The 20,437-nt window shown below is 34.9% G+C and overlaps 1 protein-coding gene across 5 annotated transcripts in view; it reads right to left on the bottom strand.

The window, feature by feature from the left end:
* The window catches only part of UTRN (utrophin), a 582,930-nt gene that overhangs the window by 289,421 nt on the left and 273,072 nt on the right, over positions 1-20,437 (bottom strand). For all 5 annotated transcript variants that reach the window (XM_042940000.1, XM_042940001.1, XM_042939999.1 and 2 more), the window contains 7 exons: positions 17,576-17,755; positions 15,120-15,248; positions 14,638-14,808; positions 11,952-12,113; positions 11,373-11,510; positions 7,493-7,684; positions 6,257-6,429 (listed from right to left, as the gene is read on the bottom strand). In XM_042940000.1, coding sequence (XP_042795934.1) covers positions 6,257-6,429; positions 7,493-7,684; positions 11,373-11,510; positions 11,952-12,113; positions 14,638-14,808; positions 15,120-15,248; positions 17,576-17,755 — 1,145 coding nt within the window. The remainder of the gene's footprint in view (positions 1-6,256; positions 6,430-7,492; positions 7,685-11,372; positions 11,511-11,951; positions 12,114-14,637; positions 14,809-15,119; positions 15,249-17,575; positions 17,756-20,437) is intronic.

Here is a 20,437-nt window from a genome sequence, read left to right as displayed (position 1 = left end):
TGCTGGGATGAATAACAGAGGTAACCTTTTAGCAAATATAATCAAGTTAACAAAGAAAACAAAATAATAAAAGTTGTGATAGATTACACTCTTCTAGAATAAAAAATATAGTTTGGTGCCTAAACTTTTGAAACTTCCCAATGAATAAACTATTTTCTAAAAGGTAACATTTTTATAATCAAGAAAATGGCAGAACTCCTGCCATCAGCATTACTAATCAACAATGTGCTTGAAGTTCTACCATATTAGCCAAATGCATATATGCAAACAGGAAACTTTTTTTTAAAAAGAAGAAAAAATGATCATTATATACAATTGATGTGTCAATATACTACAAAGGTCAAGACAATCAAGTTCATACTCACACACATATGCACACAGAGTGCAGAAGAAAGCTACCGCACACAAATTCGAAAATAACAAACAAGAAAAGCATAAGCCTGGATAATGGGAAGCAACCAAGTTGAACAGCAAAAAGAAAAAAATAATAATAATACATTTGATCTTAGCCAAAAGGCTGAGAAGTGATAAAAATAATAATAATAATAATAATAATAACAATAATAATGAAACTAGTTTAGGGGAACTCTGAAATATCATCAAGTGTAATACATTCACTTGATGAATGGGATCCCAAAATTAGAAGACAGCAAGAAGGGGACAGAAAATTATGTGAAGAAATAATAGCTGAAAGCATCCCTAACAATGGAAAGGAAACAGACATCCAGGTCCAGGAAATCACAGAGAGTCCCAAACAAGATATACCCACAAAAACAAATGATAAAGAGAGACTCTTAAAAGCTGTAAGAAAAAGCAAACAGTTACATACAAGGGAAATCCATATAGCTATCAACTGATTTTTCCACAGAAACTTTGCTAGCCAGAAGCCAGTGGCATGATATATTCTAAATGCTAAAGGGAGAAAATCTACAATCAAGAATACTCTACCCAGCACAGTTATTATTCAGAATTGAAGGAGAGATAGAGTTTCTCAAACAAAGTTAAAGGAGTTCCTCATCATTCTCCAGTTGGAAAAAAATGGCCACAACCAGAAAAGTAAGAAAATTATGGGGGGGGAAAAAGTCACTAGTACAAACAAACATATAGCAAAGACCTAAATGTGAGACCTGAATCCATAAAACTCCCAGAAGTAACATAGGCAGTAACCTCCTAGACACTGGCCTTAGCAACATATTTATTGATATGTCTCCTCAGGCAAGACAAAAAATAAAAAAGCTAAAATATCCTACTGGGACTATACCAAAATAAAAGGTTTTTGCATAGCAAAGAAAACCATCAACAAAACAAAAAAAACAACCCAGTGAATGGGCAAAAATATTTGTAAATGATACATCCGATAAGGGGTTATTATCTAAAATATGTAAAGAACTTATACAACTCAACCCAAAACAACAAATAATCCAATTAAAATGGAGAAGACCTGGGGTACTTGGATGGCTGAGTCAGTTAAGTGTCCAACTTCAGCTCAGGTCATGATCCTCACGGTCCATGGGGGTTCGAGCCCCACATTGGGCTCTGTGCTGACAGCTCAGAGTTTGGAGCCTGCTTTGGATTCTGTATCTGTCTCTCTGCCCTTCCCCCACTCACGTTCTGTCTCTGTCTGTCTCTCTCAAAAAATAAATAAACATTTTAAAAAACGTTTTTTTAAATGGAGAGGACATGCATAGACATTGTTCCAAAGAAGACATACAGAGGGCCAACAGATACATGAAATATTGTTCTCTATCACTAGCAGGAAAATGCAAATCAAAACCACATGAGATATCATCTCATACCTGTCAGAATGCCTAATACCAAAAAGACAAGATATAACAAGTGTTGGAAAGAATGCGGACAGGAGGAAACCCTCATACACTATTGGTGAGAATGTAAATTGGTGCAGCTATGGAGGATGGAGGTTCCTCAAAACTTAAAAACATAAATACTATAGGATCCAGGAATTCCACTACTGGATATTTACCCGAAAGAAATGAAAACGCTAATTTGAAAAGACATATGCATGCCTATGTTTGTTGCAGCATGATTTATAATAGCCAAGATATGGTAGCAACATAGATGACCATCAAGAGATGACTAAAGAAGATGTGGTGTATGTACAATAGAATATTACTCAGCCTTAAAAAGAAAATGAGATCTTGCCACCTGCAACAACACAAAGGGACCCAGAGGGTATTATGTTAAGTGAAACAGGTCAGGCAGAGAAAGAAAACACCACATGATTTGACATGTATGTGGAATCTGAAAAACAAAACAACAGAAACAGATTCATAAATACAGAGAACAAACTAGTGGCTATTGGGGAGTGGAGGGGGTAGGAGAAGTGATGGGCAAAATAGGTGAAGGGAATTAAAAAGAATAAACTTCCAGTTATAAAATAAGTAAGCCATGAATATGAAAAGTACAGCATAGGGAACATAGTCAATAATACTGTAACAATGTTCCATGGTGCCAGACGGTGACTATACCTATTGTGGTGAGCATTAAATAAGGTACAGAATTGTCAAATCACTATGTTATACACCTGAAACTGATACATTATTATAGGTCAACCAGACTTCAATAATTAAAAGAAAAACAAGAAAGAAAGTAAAACACTAAACTGCTTAATAATAGTCCTGGGGGGAAAGGTATCAACAAACCTTCAAAACTTTACTGAGGAGATAGAGAAGAGCCCAAATCCTGAGAGAAAAAAACTACATTTCAAATTGATCTTTTTTTTTTTTCAGAAATTGATTGAAATTACTAAAATTTTACCAGACAAAAAATATAGAAAAAAGAAAGATGAATTTAAAGTTAAGAAAAATTAGAGATGGGGCGCTGGGGTGGTTCAGTTGGTTGAGCGTCCAACTTCAGCTCAGGTCATGATCTCACGGTCTGTGAGTTCGAGCCCCGCGTCAGGCTCTGTGCTGACAGCTCAGAGGTTGGAGCCTGCTTCGGATTCTGTGTCTCCCCCTCTCTCTACCCCTCCCCTGCTCATGCTCTGTCTCTCACTGTGTCAAAAATAAATAAAAACATTAAAAAAAATTTTTTTTAATTAGAGAAAATACATTTTCTGGATATACTCAATGAAAAAAATTTTCTGGACATACTGGATGAAAAAATTTTCTGGATATACTGGAAATTATTTTTCTGGATGTACTAGATGAAAATATTTTATAATGCTTTATTTTTTAATTTTTTTTAATGTTTGTTTATTTTTGACAGAGAGAGAGAGAGAGAGAGTGAGGGGCAGGGAGGGGCAAAGAGAGAGGGAGACACAGAATCCAAAGCAGGCTCCAGGCTCTGAACTGTCAGCACAGAGCCCAACGCAGGGCTCAAACTCACGAACCATGAGATCATGACCTGAGCCAAAATCGAACGCTTAACTGACTGAGCCACCCAGGCGCCCCTATAATGCTTTAAAAATGAAAGTATTATGGTATCAGCCTAAAAACTGACAGTGCAACAAAGCAAAATTAGAAAAATTATATAAGGGGCATCTGGGTGGCTCAGTCAGTTAGGCGTCCAACTCTTGATTATGACTCAGGTCATGATCTTACTGTTTGTGGGTTTGAGGACCACATCAAGCTCCACCCCAGCAGAGCAGAGTCTACTTGGGATTCTCTCTTCCCCGCTCTCTCTGTCCCTCCCCTGCTCTCTCACTCTCCTTCTCTCTCTCTCTCAAAAATAAATAAATAAACTTTTAATAAAAAGAAAAATTAAACAAAAATGAGCTGTGGGAATGCATTTAAAATTTATGATAAAGGAAGTACCACCAATAGTAAGGAAGAGCTAAAATATTCTATAAAAAGTGTTGAAAAAAAAGTTTGTTTAAAAAAATAAAGCAAAATAAAGTAGATTAGTGTTTTTTAAACAAAACTGCACAAGAAAAACAAGGTGAGGAGTGTTTAAAAGCTAGAGATGCATGGGCTCTACACTTGCTACTGAAGAGACAGGGGACAGAACCACGAATCTGGAGGCTTAACCCAAAATACATACCACAATAAAATTCAGATGGGTTATTCAATGTAAACTTTATCAAATAAAATTGTTTTTAAAATATACATTAATATTTAACTAATCTTACAATTCAAAGGTAATTTATATGCATATAAATATAATGAAATCACAAAGGAAAAGACTTATAAGATATGATTATATAAAATTAGAATTTCCATGTGTCAAAAAACACCATTAAGAAAATTAAAGGGCCCAGGTAAAGCTGTGAATAGTGAAGCAATGAAAAAATATCAATGATTAATATCCTTAACGTGGATAAAAGCTTTTGCAAGTTAATAAATAAACAGTAACATCATGATAGAAAAACAAGCAAAGAACATGACCTAACAATTGACAGAAGAAATAATACTGGGGCCAGTAAATATATCTAAGAATATTGAAATCTCATTGATAACCAAAGAAATGAAGATAGGAAAATAAAATCAAGATGCAATCTATCACTACACAATTATCAAAAGTCTAAAGAACAAGGTGGTTCAGTCAGTTAAGCGTCCGATTTTTTATTTCAGTTCAGGTCATAATCTCAGTTTGTTAGTTTGCGCCCACATCAGGCTACATTAGCAGCAAGGAGCCTGCTTGGGATTCTCTGTCTCCTGTCTCCCTCTCTCTCTCTCTCTGCCTCTACACCCCCCACACATACTCATGCTCATGCTCATGCTCTCTCTCTCGCTCTCTCGCTCTCTCTCTCTCTCAAAAAAAACTTAAAAAGTCTAAAAAACAAAAACAAAAACGACAGCCTGTCAATATTGACAAGGTTCAGTCAGAACCCTTTTATACATACTGTTGACAGGCATATGGCATGGGACAACCAATTTCCTGATGCGATCTAGAGCCTTAAAAAGTTATTGTGTTTTAACAAATTAATCTTCATCTAATAAGTCGAATTAGGTAGAAGTATGCATAAAGATGCATATAAAAGAATATTCTCTAAATGTACAGAGATTATTTTAAAAATCCATACAAAGGACTACACCCAAAGCCCGTCAGAAGTGATCTTTTCAGGGACTGTATATTTGCTTAAAATACACCAGCTAAAACAAAGATGAAGAACATAATGCTTAGTTTTTGTGTGAATGTCTTTTCAGTTTTCCAGTACATTTTTCTGGTTAACTTTCTTCTTATGCAGTACTTTACATTGTTCTGTTTCACACTTTATTTGCCTATCTACCACATACGCAGCTACTAATGGTGTCAGTTTTGGGACACCCAGGTAGCTCAGTCAGTTGAGCGTCTAGCTTTGGTTCAGGTCACGACCTCACGGTTCATGGGTTCGAGCCCCGCACTGGACTCTGCCAACAGCTCAGAGCCTGGAGCCTGCTTCGCATTCTGTGTCTCCCTCTCTCTTTGTCCCTCCCCCATTTGTTCTCATTCTTTCCCTGTCTCTCAAAAGTAAATAAATAAACTTTAAAAAATCTTAAAAAAAAAAAAAAAAAAAAAAAAAGAGACCTGGGTGGCTAAATCGGTTAAGCGTCCGACTTCACCTCAGGTCATGATCTCACAGCTTATGAGTTCGAGCCCCGCATCAGGCTCTGTGCTGATGGCTCAGAGCCTGGAGCCTGCTTCAGATTCTGTGTCTCCCTCTCTCTCTCTCTGCCCCTCCCCCCACCCCCAGCCCCGTTCATGCTTTGTCTCTCTCTCTCTCAAAAATAAATAAATATTTTAAAAATAGCATCAGTTTTTATTTCTACTTATTAATAGTTCTGGTCAAAATCTAGAAAAAAGGAGGCTCATTTATATTATATATGTTTTTTAAAGAAAATGAATGCTATTTCGATACTAAAAATTAAAGGTGTTTCCTTTAATTATTAAGATATTATATTGCAAATGATCATCTACATGTGATCTGATTCCTCTTTCTTTAAGCAACCACACTCATCACAATTTACTAAACAAGGCCTATGACATGGATGTGAAACATCTTCTCATTAATCTTAGTATACATATGACCTTTGTCACGGCCCATGAACTTATAGGTCTTTTTAAGAGAAGTATCAACTTAGGGGCGCTGGGTGGCTCAGTCGGTTGAGCAGCCAACTTTGGCTGAGGTCATGATCTCACGGTTCGTGGGTTCGAGCCCCGCGTCAGGCTCTGTGCTGCCAGCTCAGAGCCTGGAGCCTGCTTTGGATTCTGTCTCCCTCTCTCTCTGCCCCTCCCCTGCTTGCACTCTGTCTCTCTCTAAGATAAATAAACATTAAAAAAAAATTTTATAGAAAGTATCAACTTAATTTATACATACCCTTTACGATCATTGTACATTCTATTAATTCTGTCCCATTTTGCATTCAACTGAGTAAGTGTATCCCGGATCTGAATGGCTTCAGGTCCAGAGGCTTCAAGAATAACATCTGGTTGTTTTTCATGAATGATGGCAATCTGTTCTCCGAGTTTGTCCAGTTGATCTTTGATATTCTACAAATGCATTGTCACACATTAATAAAATCCAGCAAACAGAAGAACAGAATCACAAAAGACCAAAAATTTATCTTGCGTAACACTTATTTAAAGTATGATGAGACATGATAATTGTTGCTCATCAAAGCTGACAATTTTTTAAAAAATAATACCCTGTATTGAACAAAGTGTGAGAAATGCTACATAATATCCTAATGGCAGAAAAGAAATCCCCACAGTTGTTCAAAGCAGCATTTGTACAGGACAAATAAAAAGCTTCAATGGTATTCTATAAAGGTAACAAAGTTTTTGAAGCTGGAATTATTTATATTTTTAAATATCTTTAAGTGACTAAAATGAGCTATCAAACATATCAAATCTAATGGCAATTTTATTGCAAAATTATACATAAGTGCTGTCAAATTATATGAAAAAGCCCTGGTGGCATTTACTAGTCTTGTGAACAATTAAAAACTTCCAGATCCCTAATTAACTTATAATCAACATACCTCACACCCCAACAACTGGCCAATCTTAAATCGTTATAGATGACAACATAAATGCTGATATTTTGCATCAACTGACAATCAAGTTTATAAGAAAGAGAATATGATTTGTGCATGTGTTTGATTAAAAAAAAGTTTCTGGGGCGCCTGGGTGACTCAGTCGGTTAAGCATTCGACTCGATTTCGGCTCGGAGCATGATCTCACAGTTTGTGAGCCCACACCAGGCTCCGTGCTGATGGCACAGAGCCTGCTTGGACTCTCTCTGTCTGCCTCTCTCTCTGCCCCTCACTCACTCATGCTCTCTCTCTCTCTCTCTCTCTATCAAAATAAATAAATAAAAACTTTAAAAAAATGTTTCTGATGTTGCAAAGAATAACTATGCATACATACTTTTGAAAAATTAAAATTTTGATAATATTTCATTGGTGAAATGGGAAAGACTGATTATTCATACACATTATTAATTCCTTGGCACAAATTTTAAAAATTATAGACCATCTACAAAGGCACAAGGACAGATTCCTTGCTTGCTTTCTAAGTTCATTGTGGCTAAATGAGGTACCTGGAGCTTTACCTTCAAAGAGTCTTCCTGAAAAGAGAAGTCTTCATAGACCACAGTGTTTAGCTCCGGAGCATTAAGTAATAATTCAGTATCATCCATGGAAAGTAAAACTTTGTTAATTTCAACCAGATAATCTGTGGGAGGAGGGGGCGATCGAATTCTAGGAGCAAGCTGACCTGTTTTCCTCTGTTGATTAGGGACTGCCTATAAAAACAATAATAATAAGGCACATCTCTTAAAATATACCCACAATAAACAGCAGCAAACAGAAAAAAAACCACAAGACTAATTTCTGCAGCAATTCAATATCATGAACCCAAATTAAAAATTTTGAGTTTTAATTTTTTATATTTTTGCCCTGTATTGCTGTAGAAACCCTTAGCAATCTCTATACTGATTTTCTTCCAAACCTGCTATTAAACAGCATAAATAGGTTAAAGCTTGAAAGGTTTTTCTTTAAGACTTGGGCCACCTGAACTCAGATTAAACACTTCTGGACCTCACCGTTGAAAATATGAGTAAGTTTAACATGTGTTCATAATGTAAGAAATGCAGTGGTGGTTTTGATAAAATAATAACCCAGGTAACTCAGGGTAACATCTTAACCTTTGAGAACAATACTACAGAACATAACTCTCCTAGATAAGACAACAGGTCCTAACATAAATTCAGACCGATCCTAAGCTGGGTGAACTTATTTGGGTGGACCACTTATTAATACATCCTTTAATCAGAGCTTTCTCAACAAAAACAGTGCTCTCTGGGATGGGCTACCAGTCTTTCAGGAGTTCAAGTCCTTTACTCCAAATGGCTACAATTTATTAAACGCCCATCTACTACTTGCAAATGGCAAAGTACATCTGCTCATGAATTAAGGTGGCTTTCCTGATGCTTTCACTATCTTCCTATATTGAACTTCTAAAAAACGATATTCCTTTGCAAATTCAAAGATGGCAGAGGAAATGATCATAAACACATATTCACTGAGTGATCCTGAAAATGTTTACAGTTATCATTCCTAAATGAAACCAAGACTCAAGACTAAAACCAGTGAGTCAATAACATGGTATTGAACCTAGAGGTCTATATTCACTTGTCTCCTATAACATGATAAACTGCTTTCACCTATTGCTGGACAGTCCCGGATAGTAGGATAGAAGCAAGCCTACATAGATGTCCTGATTTTATCCACAAGATTATTTCTACTTGAAATTAATATTAGTTTTGTTATACTAATGCCATGCATTCAAATTTTAGTCTGAAAGCATTCCAGATATTTATCCATATGTCCAAGAAGACAAATTATATTTTTTAAGCAAATATAAAAGAACAAGAGGGTCAGAAGTTATTGCAAATAGAAAGCTCCAAATTAAAAATAAAATCACTTTCATTAAAGACTGCCTTTTTCTATTCAGTCTGTAAAGATAGTCTAGGATTTTCTGAGCCTCCATAGTCTTGCAGAAGAAGCAGCAAGGCAGTTCAAAATTTAAACATGTGCTTTCTAGATTCCCAAAATAGATTTTATTCCAAGAGAGTGATCAATCAAAATGCCCTAGGAGGAGAAAAAAAGAAAAAACAGTCCTCAAGATCTGACCCAGACTTTACTTCTGGATACTTTTATTTTTATTCTGCTAGACATAAAAATACAAATCTACTGCAAAGTAATGCTAAAATCTTAGTGTTACTTGATGTTGATCATGTCATACACAACCAAAATTTCAGACAGATAGATGAAAAAGTTTATTTTATATGAAAATTTTATTAAAAGTTTCTAAGTTTTGTTTCTATCAAACCATAGGGGAAAACCAGGACTAAACAGAACTGAATAGTCATCATCTCTGCAAAATAAGGACTTTCTAGATCCCAAACAGGCTGGCAAAAAAAAAAGAAAACACAAAGGGAAAACACAGTCATGTAGGGCTAAACAAAAATTTTAAATGGTTGCATGTTAGAAATAAAATAATTATAAGATAAAAATCAATAAAATAATACTTTTACAGCAAATATGACGAGATTAATATATTTATCTTATAAAGAGCTCACACATATTTTAAAAATAGTAATACATACCCTAGTCAACACAAATGGGAAAAGGTCATTTAACACACATTTCAAATAAGAAAATAAGACCTATACACTGATGGCTCTAAATTCTGACTGCACATTAGAATTACCTACAAAATTGTTTGTTTGGTTTTTTGTTTTTTTTAAGAATGTTCACACATAGGCCCAACCTAAGAGATTTTGATTTAACTGGTTTGGGAGTCTGATTTTTTTTCAAGTTCCTCCAAGGGATTCTGATGTTTACAGACAAGAAAGTTTTAAAAACTTCAGATTTGCAGAAGTATATGGGCTAATAAAATCAGGACAAAAGCATTTCAAACATTTTACATTTTAGTTACAGTAACTAATGTTAGTGAACCCAAAATAAAATAAGCCTTTTGTGGTGTATATTAGTACTCTTAAAAAATGTATTCATTTGCTAAAAGTCTAAAAGTTATTTCTATTTTGGACCAGTAATGATTTATGATTTGGCACCCGAAGATGAAGTTCTAGGGAAGTAAGATACCTGTAAATAACAGTGAAGCAAAGAACTACAATATCATCTGAAAAATGTTAGGAATAAAAATGGAGCCAAGCCTTAAAAGATAATACATTTTTCAGGTAAAATAAGGAGATAAAACCCACAGCAGAGAATAATAATAAAATTAGAAAAGACCCTAAAGATGGAAAGGCACTGGTTTCTTTGGGAAAATATACAGAAAAACAGCAAACTCTGCTACCTGGTGACTGCGAGTGAATCGAAGAGGTAGCTGGAGGTCAGATGAAGCATCAGTGTACCGTGATAGTAATGAACCTTGCACTTAAAGCTTTTTCTGTATTTTGTAAGGTTTTCCTCAACACTTTCTTAGGTAAAGGAATGTCATGACCAGCGACAACTTTGGGATAAGTAATTCTGAGGACAATATGGAGGATGGGCTAGAGTTAAGAAAAACTGGACATAAAACAGACTCACTTGAAACACAATGTAGTAGCTAACAGGATAAAATCCTAGAAGTCTGAATTATGGAAAGAATAGTGGGCTAAGAAATTCGGTCATCTCCCCAGGGTCATAAAGCAAGTAATTGGTAGCCCTGTGCCTAACTTCAGGTTCTGCAGCATCTTAGTTCATTCAGAAGTGATGTTTTTAATGCCTACTCGATGTAGTGTGAGGAAAAACCACCCATTCTTAAATTAGAATGGAGAGTTTAAGGAAATAAACTAAGATAAGGAATAACTTAAGAAACACAGGTTAGAAGGGAAGAGAGAGGACAAATTTAGCTTGGTACATGTTATAAGCTTGTGGTACAAACAGATTGAGACATCCAACAGGCAGCAAACTGAGAGACTAGAATCTTCTACTATATTCAACATTGCTAACTAAAAATGGTTCTTAGAAGGATTACCTAAGAACAGACTTTTAGAGAACACCAACACACATGCAATGCAGCTGGGGAGATGGTCATTGAAAAGAGAGCTGGTAGTGAATCTTTTTCTAGACTACAAATCATCATTTATCAATTCACAAATTTAGTTATTTGTAAACTAAAATTTTTGTTGAGGCGATCAAGACCTCCACATATAAAATACAGAATTGAAACAAGTCACTTCTAAAAAGGATAGATGCCTTTTAGATTTAACACATTATTAAAAGTCCAAAAGAGATCCCAATAATAAGATTTTATGTTTCTATTTTCTTTGAGTCCTGTCCCATCCAAAAATATAAACATATTTAGTAATAAATACTATTCCACCTATTTTTTAAGGTATCCCTGAATGCAACATCAAATATCTGAATGGCAAGAGCTAAATAAGTTCTTCAAGTAGAACAGAGACTCTCCCAGGACAATACCTTAGTTTTATTGTACTTTGTACGCAAAAGTAGTAACTGCAAACGGATCTTTTCCTTTTTATTCTCCTCCATAGGTTCACGTAACATTTGTTCTCCTCTTTGTAGAACTTCCTCAACCTGGGCTCTCTCCTCATCCATCTGAACGTTTAATAGGAAAAAAAAAGTTACTCAAAAGAAAAATATATAACAGCATCACTTACTAATCAGTTCCCAAGCAGGAGAACTAACCTATGAAGCAGCAGATCAGTCAAGATCTGTTCATCTGAATAAGTAACAAAAATTCATGTTTTTAAAAAACATTTCATATTTGACTTTAACTATCTCATAAAGAATGTTAATTTAGCAGAAGTTAGAGAACGTCTAAAATAACACTACCTTTAGTCAGAAAGTGTATCTATTTTCTTACGCACTACATAAATCACTTGGCAAATCTTACAACACTCAGGAGAAAATCACATTTGGGTCTATCCTTTGGCATCATTTGGCAGATTCTTTGGTTAAACATCACTAATGTAAAAATATAATGCACAGAACAGAACAATAAGAACACCATGGTTTTGAAAACCTCCTTGAACCAACCTTTTCATCTTCATCACTGAATTCCAAGTGTTTTTCCACAATTTTTAACATATTTTCTATGTCAATTTCTAATTTTTCCAGGTCAGCGAAAAGTACATCAGTTTCATGTGCTTCGGTGGTGACCAGACACTGGTATGATAATGGTTCCTGGCCAATTAGCAACTGCACAAGAAAAAGTGTTCTTTGAAAAGATACATTTTTTTAAGGGTGAGCACAAGTGGGGGGGACGAGCTGAGGGAGGGAGTGAGGGAGGAGTGAGAGACAGAGAGAGAGAATCTTCAGCAGTCTCCATGCCCAGTATGGATCCCAACTTGGGGCTTGATCTCACAACCATGAGATCATGACCTGAGCCGAAATCAAAAGGTAGATGCTTAACCACTGAGCCATCGAGGTGCCCCAAGATCCATTCTTCACCAGACATTCTGGCATTAATCAGAGGGATGGAGTGTCAAGAGTGGAACTAGCACTTATTTGAATTGACTTTAATTTCATTCATCCATATAGCAATGACTTATCTATTTGGGCTTCTTGGAGTTACCAATTTTCTCCAAACTCCAGTCAGAGATGTGAACTAGTGTGCAAATAACTATGGCTGCCTGGAGTGCAGTGTGGGGGATTCTGAGATCGCACATGAGCATAGTAGGGAAAAAAAAAAAGTTAGAGAGGGAGGGAGCCAAACCATAAGAGACTTAAAAACTGAGAATAAACTGAGGGTCGATGTGGAGTGGGAGTGAAGGGAAGGTGGGTGATGGGCATTGAGGAGGGCACCTGTTGGGAGGAGCACTGGGTGTTGTATGGAAACCGATTTGACAATAAAATTCATATTAAAAAATAAAATAAAATAAAATAAAAATGCTCCAATGAAAAAATAGAAAAAAATTTAAAAAAGACATGTGTAAAAGGATTTGACAATTCAATATTTCTAAAAGCACACTAAAAGCGGAAAACTGACTTAGAAAAGTATAATAGATCATACAATGGAACACACCACAGCTGTTGAAAACCATGTCAAAGGAGAACGTATGAAACAATATAAACAATTGATAATATCACATACATGTAAGAGTAGACATGTATGCCAAAATGTTGACAGAAGTTATTTATGGGGATATAATAATTTTGCTTCTTTGTACTTCCTCTCACTCTATCCTTATGTCTCATGCCTTACTCTTTTATAGCAGGAAAATGCTCCCATATGTCTATTGAAAGGAACAAATGAGCTTAGGACAGAAGGTAGGGAAGTTAAGGTCAAAGCTAAGGAAGACAAAAGTTAAAGCAAGTTATTTGTTTTCCTTAAGATGTGAATAATCTAAGTATATTCATGAGCTATGAAAGATAGTTTGGCCTTTTATGTCAGACATTTCAAATTAAAGCAAACTGAGATAATATTTACTTCTTGCAAAAAACAGGGTCCTTCCTCTAGATAATTTCCATACACAACTCTCAAGAGGTAGAATTAACCAAATATTCAAAAATGCCAATCCAGGGGCCCACCTGGGATCCTGAAAAACTCATAATCCTCTGTCAAGATTAACAGCTGGTTTGAATGACCCCCGAAGTGAGCTATGCGGCTTTTGGTTTTTGCCCTAGCAAACCATCAAAAGGCTTTCATCTTTTCAAGTTAACATTTACTGAGCACCTGCCACACCCCAGGCCTTGAGAACACTGCAATAAAATGTTTCATTTCCTCCTCTCATTAGACAAGGGAAAGAGGAAAGAGAATTTGTAAGACACACACAGAGGGAAAAAATTATAATATGGTAGAATCAATAAAAACTTTTTAAGAAAATCTGTTATTTCTCCTCTTATTTTACTTTATTTTTATTTTATCTTAGAGACAAAGCGTGAGTGGGGGAGAGGGGCAAAGGGAGCGAGAGACAGAAAGAATCCCAGGTAGGTTCCATACTCAGTGCGGATCCCACATCCCTGGGATCATAACATGAGCAGAAATTAAGAGTTGGATGCTCGACCAAGCCACCCAGGGGCTCCATCCTCTTATTTAAATTCATAAAGCCCCTTTTCAAATGTATAACAGCAGATAATAGCTTTCTGCATTAGGTCTAAATTGTTAAATTACTTGTAACTTTCTGATGCAATAACATGTAAAGCACAAAAAATAACTTCACACATGTGCAGTGTGCACAAGTTTATAAAGTAGACTATCCAGTAATGGGTTTAATATTCGTCCCTAGCTTGGAAATGAGTCTCATTATTTTATAGCCACTTTTAACTTCTGAATGAGACTCTGACACCTTTTCTCAAATGGGTTATTTTCTTCAAGATTAATTTCTTGTTTTCTCTCCTTCACATGCAAAATCACAAATAAATAAGGACCAATGCTCCATTCAAGGAAAAAGTCATTAAAATCATTTTAATTTAAAATTTTTTGATGTAGGGGTGCCTGGGTGGTTCAGTCAGTTCAGCTTCTGACTCCTGATATTGTTTCAGGTCATGATCCCAGGGTTGTGGGATCAAGCCCCACGTCAGGATCCGAGCTGAGTGTGGAGCTTGCTTAAGATTTTCTCTCTCACTCCCTCTGCCCCTCACCCCCGCTCTCCCTCTCTCTCAATAAATAAATAAGTAAATAAATAATAAAATTTTTTGATGTATATACCCAAGAATCACATTATCATTGAGACACATGACCACAGGAAAAATACTTTTATATTAAAATATTATTACTCACTTTTGCACTTTTGATATGTTGAGAAACCTTTTCAAAGTTTCTATTCAGTTCAGCTAATTTTGGTTCTACAAGTTCCCTGCTTGCGCCTCCACGTGTATTCATCAAAACAACAGCTTGGTCACGAACATTTTCAACTTGGAGGCTGGCATCATCCAGCTCAGATATTAAACGCTGATTGTAAGAAAACACAAAATTAGCACATGGGAAAAATCAAAGCCAAACATCACTGTGATGCTAACTCAGAATTAGAGGTAGTTTAAATAAATTTCTTGGATCCCTAGAAAATATTTTAGGATAATCAATGTAATGAAGAGCTGCTCACATGACTCATTCGAAACCTTAGTTTCTCCCACCAAAATAAAAATGAATGAATCAAATGCATGGAAAGAATGAGTGCACAAGTAACTCTGAGCATGAGAGAAAAGACCAAACTAAATTTTCCATTCCCAGAAGTAGAAGTACTGATCCTCTGTGCTTGGTACCTTCACAATTTCTTCCCGTTTGCTTGCTGGTTTTTTTTCAATCTCATCCAATAAAGCTTCAGCTTGATAAAGCCAGGTACTTATGTGAGCAACATTTCCATCAAATATTTCCAATTGGTTCTGATGATTCTAGAAAAGAAATTAATGAAACGCTGGTACAATCACATGCAATACTTCAGACATTTATAATCTTAGAAGACATTTAAAAGACCTTCAAAAAGCTAAATGTATGCTGAATTTCAAAAGAGGTTTCCATCTTTCTGCAAAGCTCTTTCCCAGTGAATAAGTCTCATTCCTAAAACTTCATAGCTATGGTTAAATGGTGTTTAAATTTATTTGATTTAGACTTCAATACAATATTATTAAAGGTTGAAGAAAGATAAAAGGTGAAACTTTCTTTTTCAATTTCATTTTGTTTGTATCCCTTATTCTTCATTCTTCTAAGTAATCTCATCTGCCACCCCTTGACCTATTTTTTTAAAAACTCACTTAAAAAGTAATAATATAAGGGCACCTGAGTGGCTCAGTCAGTTAAGCATCCGACTTTGGCTCAGGTCATGACCTTGCGGTTCATGAGTTTGAGCCCTCCATCGGGCTCTGCATTGGTGGTGCACAGCCTGTTTCAGATTCTCATTCTCTCTCTCTCTCTCTCTCTCTCTCTCTCTCTCTCTTATTCTCACTCTCAAAATAAATAAATAAATTTTAAAAAACTTTCAAAAAGCAGTAACATAAAAGAATTATTAAAATATGCACTGAATAAGATTCTGCCTGCTCAATGGACTGTAACTGATTGTAGGATAGGCCTGTGGCTTGTCACCTTGGTGCCACCAGCACTTAATATTATAGCCGGCACAGACCTCACTAACATTTCCTGAAGCAGGACAGAAAATGTGAGTGAGAGAATAAACATGAAAACAAGAAAAAAACAGTAAAACTAATTAAAACTAAGCAAAATAGCTGAGGCTAAAGCAAGAATTTACAACCTGATCAAAAAGAGTGGGGCAGCCCTTACATGAAATTAACAACTTCTAAGAACTGTATTTGATAGGACAAAGGAAACTAGAAAAAAACTGAGAAGTATTTCAAAGACGAGAAAACAAATTGTAAATCCATTAATATGAAAGAATAGTTTAAAAAAAGAAAATGAGAATCAATGAGAAATGTTTTGGCAGTGATCTGGATTCTAAGAACAGTGAACTGATGAGCACCAGACTTATTTAATGTTAAATGTTCTAATAGGAAAATAAAGGCATTATTTGAAGGAAGAATTTGGAAAGTACAGACTGAAGAATATAGGAGTAAGGGCTGGGAGAATGTGGACTTAAGTTGGTTACAATAAAAATGAATGTATAAAATATTTCATGAACATATTCTATGAGCCAAAAGTTTTACATTTGTTATTTAACATTTAAGAACTCTGTAAGGTATGTTCTCTTATTCCAATTTTATATAGAGAGGAATTAAAATGTAGCAAGATTTAAGTAATTTACCCAAGTTTTGTTCTTAATAATCGATTCTGGGTACGGTTCTCACCAATCAAGACATGATCCCATGAACTTCAATGCCCTATACATTATGATTGATTCCAGTAAATGCTCAAACACACAATAATTTATTTTTTTCTATCTCTATTTATTACCCAGTAATTCTATGAATTTGAAAAAAGTCCTATCCCAGATATGTCAAAACAAAATGATAATTTATAAATGAAACTCCCTCTAAGGGAAGAGAGAGGGAGGCTGCCATACTCATTGTTAGTATAAGAGGGACAGAAAACCACTGTGAAATTTAACAGGTCACTCTATCCAGGTAATAATTAACAGTGGAATAACTAGAGACTAACAACATAAAACATTTAACAATTATCATAATCAACACTATAATATCAAAAATTGGTTGTTTTAAGTATAGCTATCTAGTTATTTATACATGTTTCTTGTCACATAATCCTCACAAAAACTGTATGAGGTTGAAATTATAATAATGCCCATTCACATATGAGAAAAATGAGATTTAGAGAGCTTTAAGTGACTTGACCAATGTCACCCAGCTACTAGTCAAAATTTTTACTTAGGCCATGAGATGCTAAAACCTGTGCTCTTAACTAGTGTGCCATTATTAGAACATAATAAGTATTATATATATATGGTTTATGAAAGCATGAAAAGAAATATAATACCAAATCTTTAAAATATAACAAGAGAGGTACACTTACTAAGATATTCAAGTACGTATTTCTATGTATATCACAAATGGTGTATTACTTAACAGAGACATTTTTCACCCTAGAAATGTACTACCTTTTCAAATGAAAAAACAAAATGTAGTTTAATGAAATTAATTCTCTTGAAGCAAAACATTACTGTGACACACAGAAAACAGGATTTAAACTTCCAATGAAAGCTGTATTGGTTTTTCAGCAACTAAAGGGGACAAGATTTCATCCTGAAACATACCATCAGCGTGCTGCACCAGTCCTCCGTCCAGGTACGGACACGGCTCCACCCAGCCCTAAGGACACAAAGCCTCTCTTCCAAAACAGGCTCACTGCCCTCGATCAAGTTCTGGAGGGCAGTACTACTCTCCGTGATGGCATTTAAATCAGCTTTTCTCTTTTCCAGATCCTTCAGGATATTCTAGAAAATAAAAATACCAACACCCACTTGATGTTTCAGAACATTATAAATGTTCATCCAACTCTAATTTTTAAAGAACTTTTCTTCCATCTATGCATGGCAGTCCACGAGTCCCCCAGAAATTTACAATATCTGAAAGGTTTCCAGTGTTCCACAACCTATTAAATGTTCAGGGTTCTTCAATTCCTAACAAAAATTGAAACACCGAATTATGCAAATACAAAAAAGTAACAAACTCAGCTGTAAAAAAGCTGAGTTTTGTTCATTTTAAGTACAAATTCCATTTATTACACACAAACACCAAGTGTCTTCATCATAACTTTAGACCTAAAGAATCAATTTTATATTCAGTCACTATAAGACGACAAAGCTGAACTATTCCAGAACTCGTAAGTCTGAAAGTTTCATAATGAATTTATCTCCTTGACTACTACAGGAAACTACTGATGCATACTACCTTTATTTACAAGGATAACACCCTGCACTCGGTGACTTAATATATAATCTGTTGTATAAGAATTACAAAAAATATTTCATCGTAACTAAATCATAAGAGAATCAGCACATCTAAGCTGTAGTTAACAATTGTCATAGGCAAAAATAATACTCTGGATGGTATAACGATAACTTGATTCACACATTCATAAATTTGACCAGCCAAGATGTGTACTCAGCAAGGGCCATTTGGGTGGCTCAGTTGGTTAAGCGACCGACTTTAGCTCAGGTCATGATCTCACAGCTCATGAGTCTGAGCCCCATACCACCAGTGCAGAGCCTGCATGGGATTCTCTCTCTCTCTCTTTCAAAATAAATACTTTTTTCTCTCTCTCAAAATCAATAAATCAATAAATACTTTTTAAAAAAGGACACATACTCAGAGAAATATAGCAAAAATGCTGGATCCCAAAATTAAAACTACAAAGTTGTTTCAATCAAAAGGTAACATAAGCATATCCATCCCACTGCTATTATACCTTTTTTAACCAACATTTAAACAAATCATTTCAAGGAGCTCATTTGTATTTAATCTCACATCACTAAATTTCATTTTGGAAGGCATAAAAATTGCAAATTCCCAAATCAGTCAAGGTTTAAACATTCACTTGGCTATATCAAATACCGGTATACTTATAAAGACACTAAAATATTTCTCTTAAATATTCTTCTCCAGAAGGCAGAAAAAAAAAAAACAAACCCACAGCCACTCTCTCTGCAGTTAAGCCTTTCTATATACCTTCAGTGGCAATGTACTGATTGACTAGAACAGTCTTTAAGAACTATAAAAATAATTAACAAGAAATTAAATGTAAACAGTATATACAACTATCTGTGCTAATAGACTACTGTAAAGGAAATGACTACACTGAAAATAATAATATTTAAGCTATCAAATAAAAATAGTATTAAAGTTCAGGAATGAAAATATTATATTTTTACATTGAAAAAATTTTATATAAATTTTAAGTGTAAATACATTAAAATGCTGTGAAATATTAATGTTTCTTAAATCTGAAAACAATATTGAAAAAGTGGGTGATTATGTTACATACTAATGTTCCATTTGATTTACTCGAGTGAAAAAAATGTGCTATGAATTTGTGACTTGTATTTACCATCTTCATTATTTCAAACCTGAAATAAGATTAAATGGGAATTTAAAATTGAATAGTTCCAGAAGAGACAAACATACCATTATTTTAAGTCTTTACCTTAAAAAATTATGAGAATCAACTAACTGAATTGATATGAGTAAAAAATTAACTGAATTGATTTGAGTACACAAAGATGAACGATTAAAAATTAAATCTGCAAAAATCAGTATCACCTATGTACAAGCCATAAGTAATTAGTAGTAAAGAAAAAGCATACTTTTTATACACTTACAAAAACAAATAAATATGTAGGAATAAACATCTTTGCACCCATACGTAATGTTTTTGAAGGAAAAAACCAAAGCATTATATAGAATGTGAAAACATTGGGGGGAAAAAAATGAAACATACCATGTTACTAAAAAGACTTATTATAACAGAGATATTAATTCCCCTGAAAACAAGTCTATAAATTTATGGCAGTTCAAACCAAAATTTCTAACGGAATTGTTTGAGAGAGAGACAGCATGCATATGCAAGCTCCAACAGGAGAAGAGCAGAGGGAAAGGGGGAGAGAGAATCTTAAGTATGCTGCAGCCCAGCATGGAACCCAGCACAGAGCCTACAGTGGAGCCCAATGTGGGGCTTGATCTCACCACTGTGAGACTTGAGCTGAAATCAAGAGTCAGACACTTAACCGACTGAGCCACCCAGTCACCCTCTAACAGAATTTTTTAATAATTTCAGATTAATAATTCTAAAATTTATATAAGTATATAAAAAAAACAGAAGCATAAAGACAGGGAATCCATTAGCTACATGTTGAAATATATCATGAAACCATATAGTTAAACAGCTGAAGAACAATTCAGAGGGTCAGATCAGTGAAGGAAAGCAACAGGCAAAGAAAAAAGAATTTAGCATGTCAAATCAGTGGGGAAATGATAATTAATAAATAGTGCTGAGATACATGGTTAACTCTTCAGAAAAAAAGGTTAGAACCTTACCTCATGATATATACCAAAATAAATTCCAATGGATTAAAACATTAAAGGTAAAAGATGAAACTATAAAAGAGCTAGAATAAAAT

The sequence above is a fragment of the Panthera leo genome, chromosome B2, assembly GCF_018350215.1.
Source record: "Panthera leo isolate Ple1 chromosome B2, P.leo_Ple1_pat1.1, whole genome shotgun sequence".
Taxonomy (NCBI): Eukaryota; Metazoa; Chordata; class Mammalia; order Carnivora; family Felidae; genus Panthera; species Panthera leo.
This window is presented reverse-complemented; position numbering and strand designations above follow the sequence as displayed.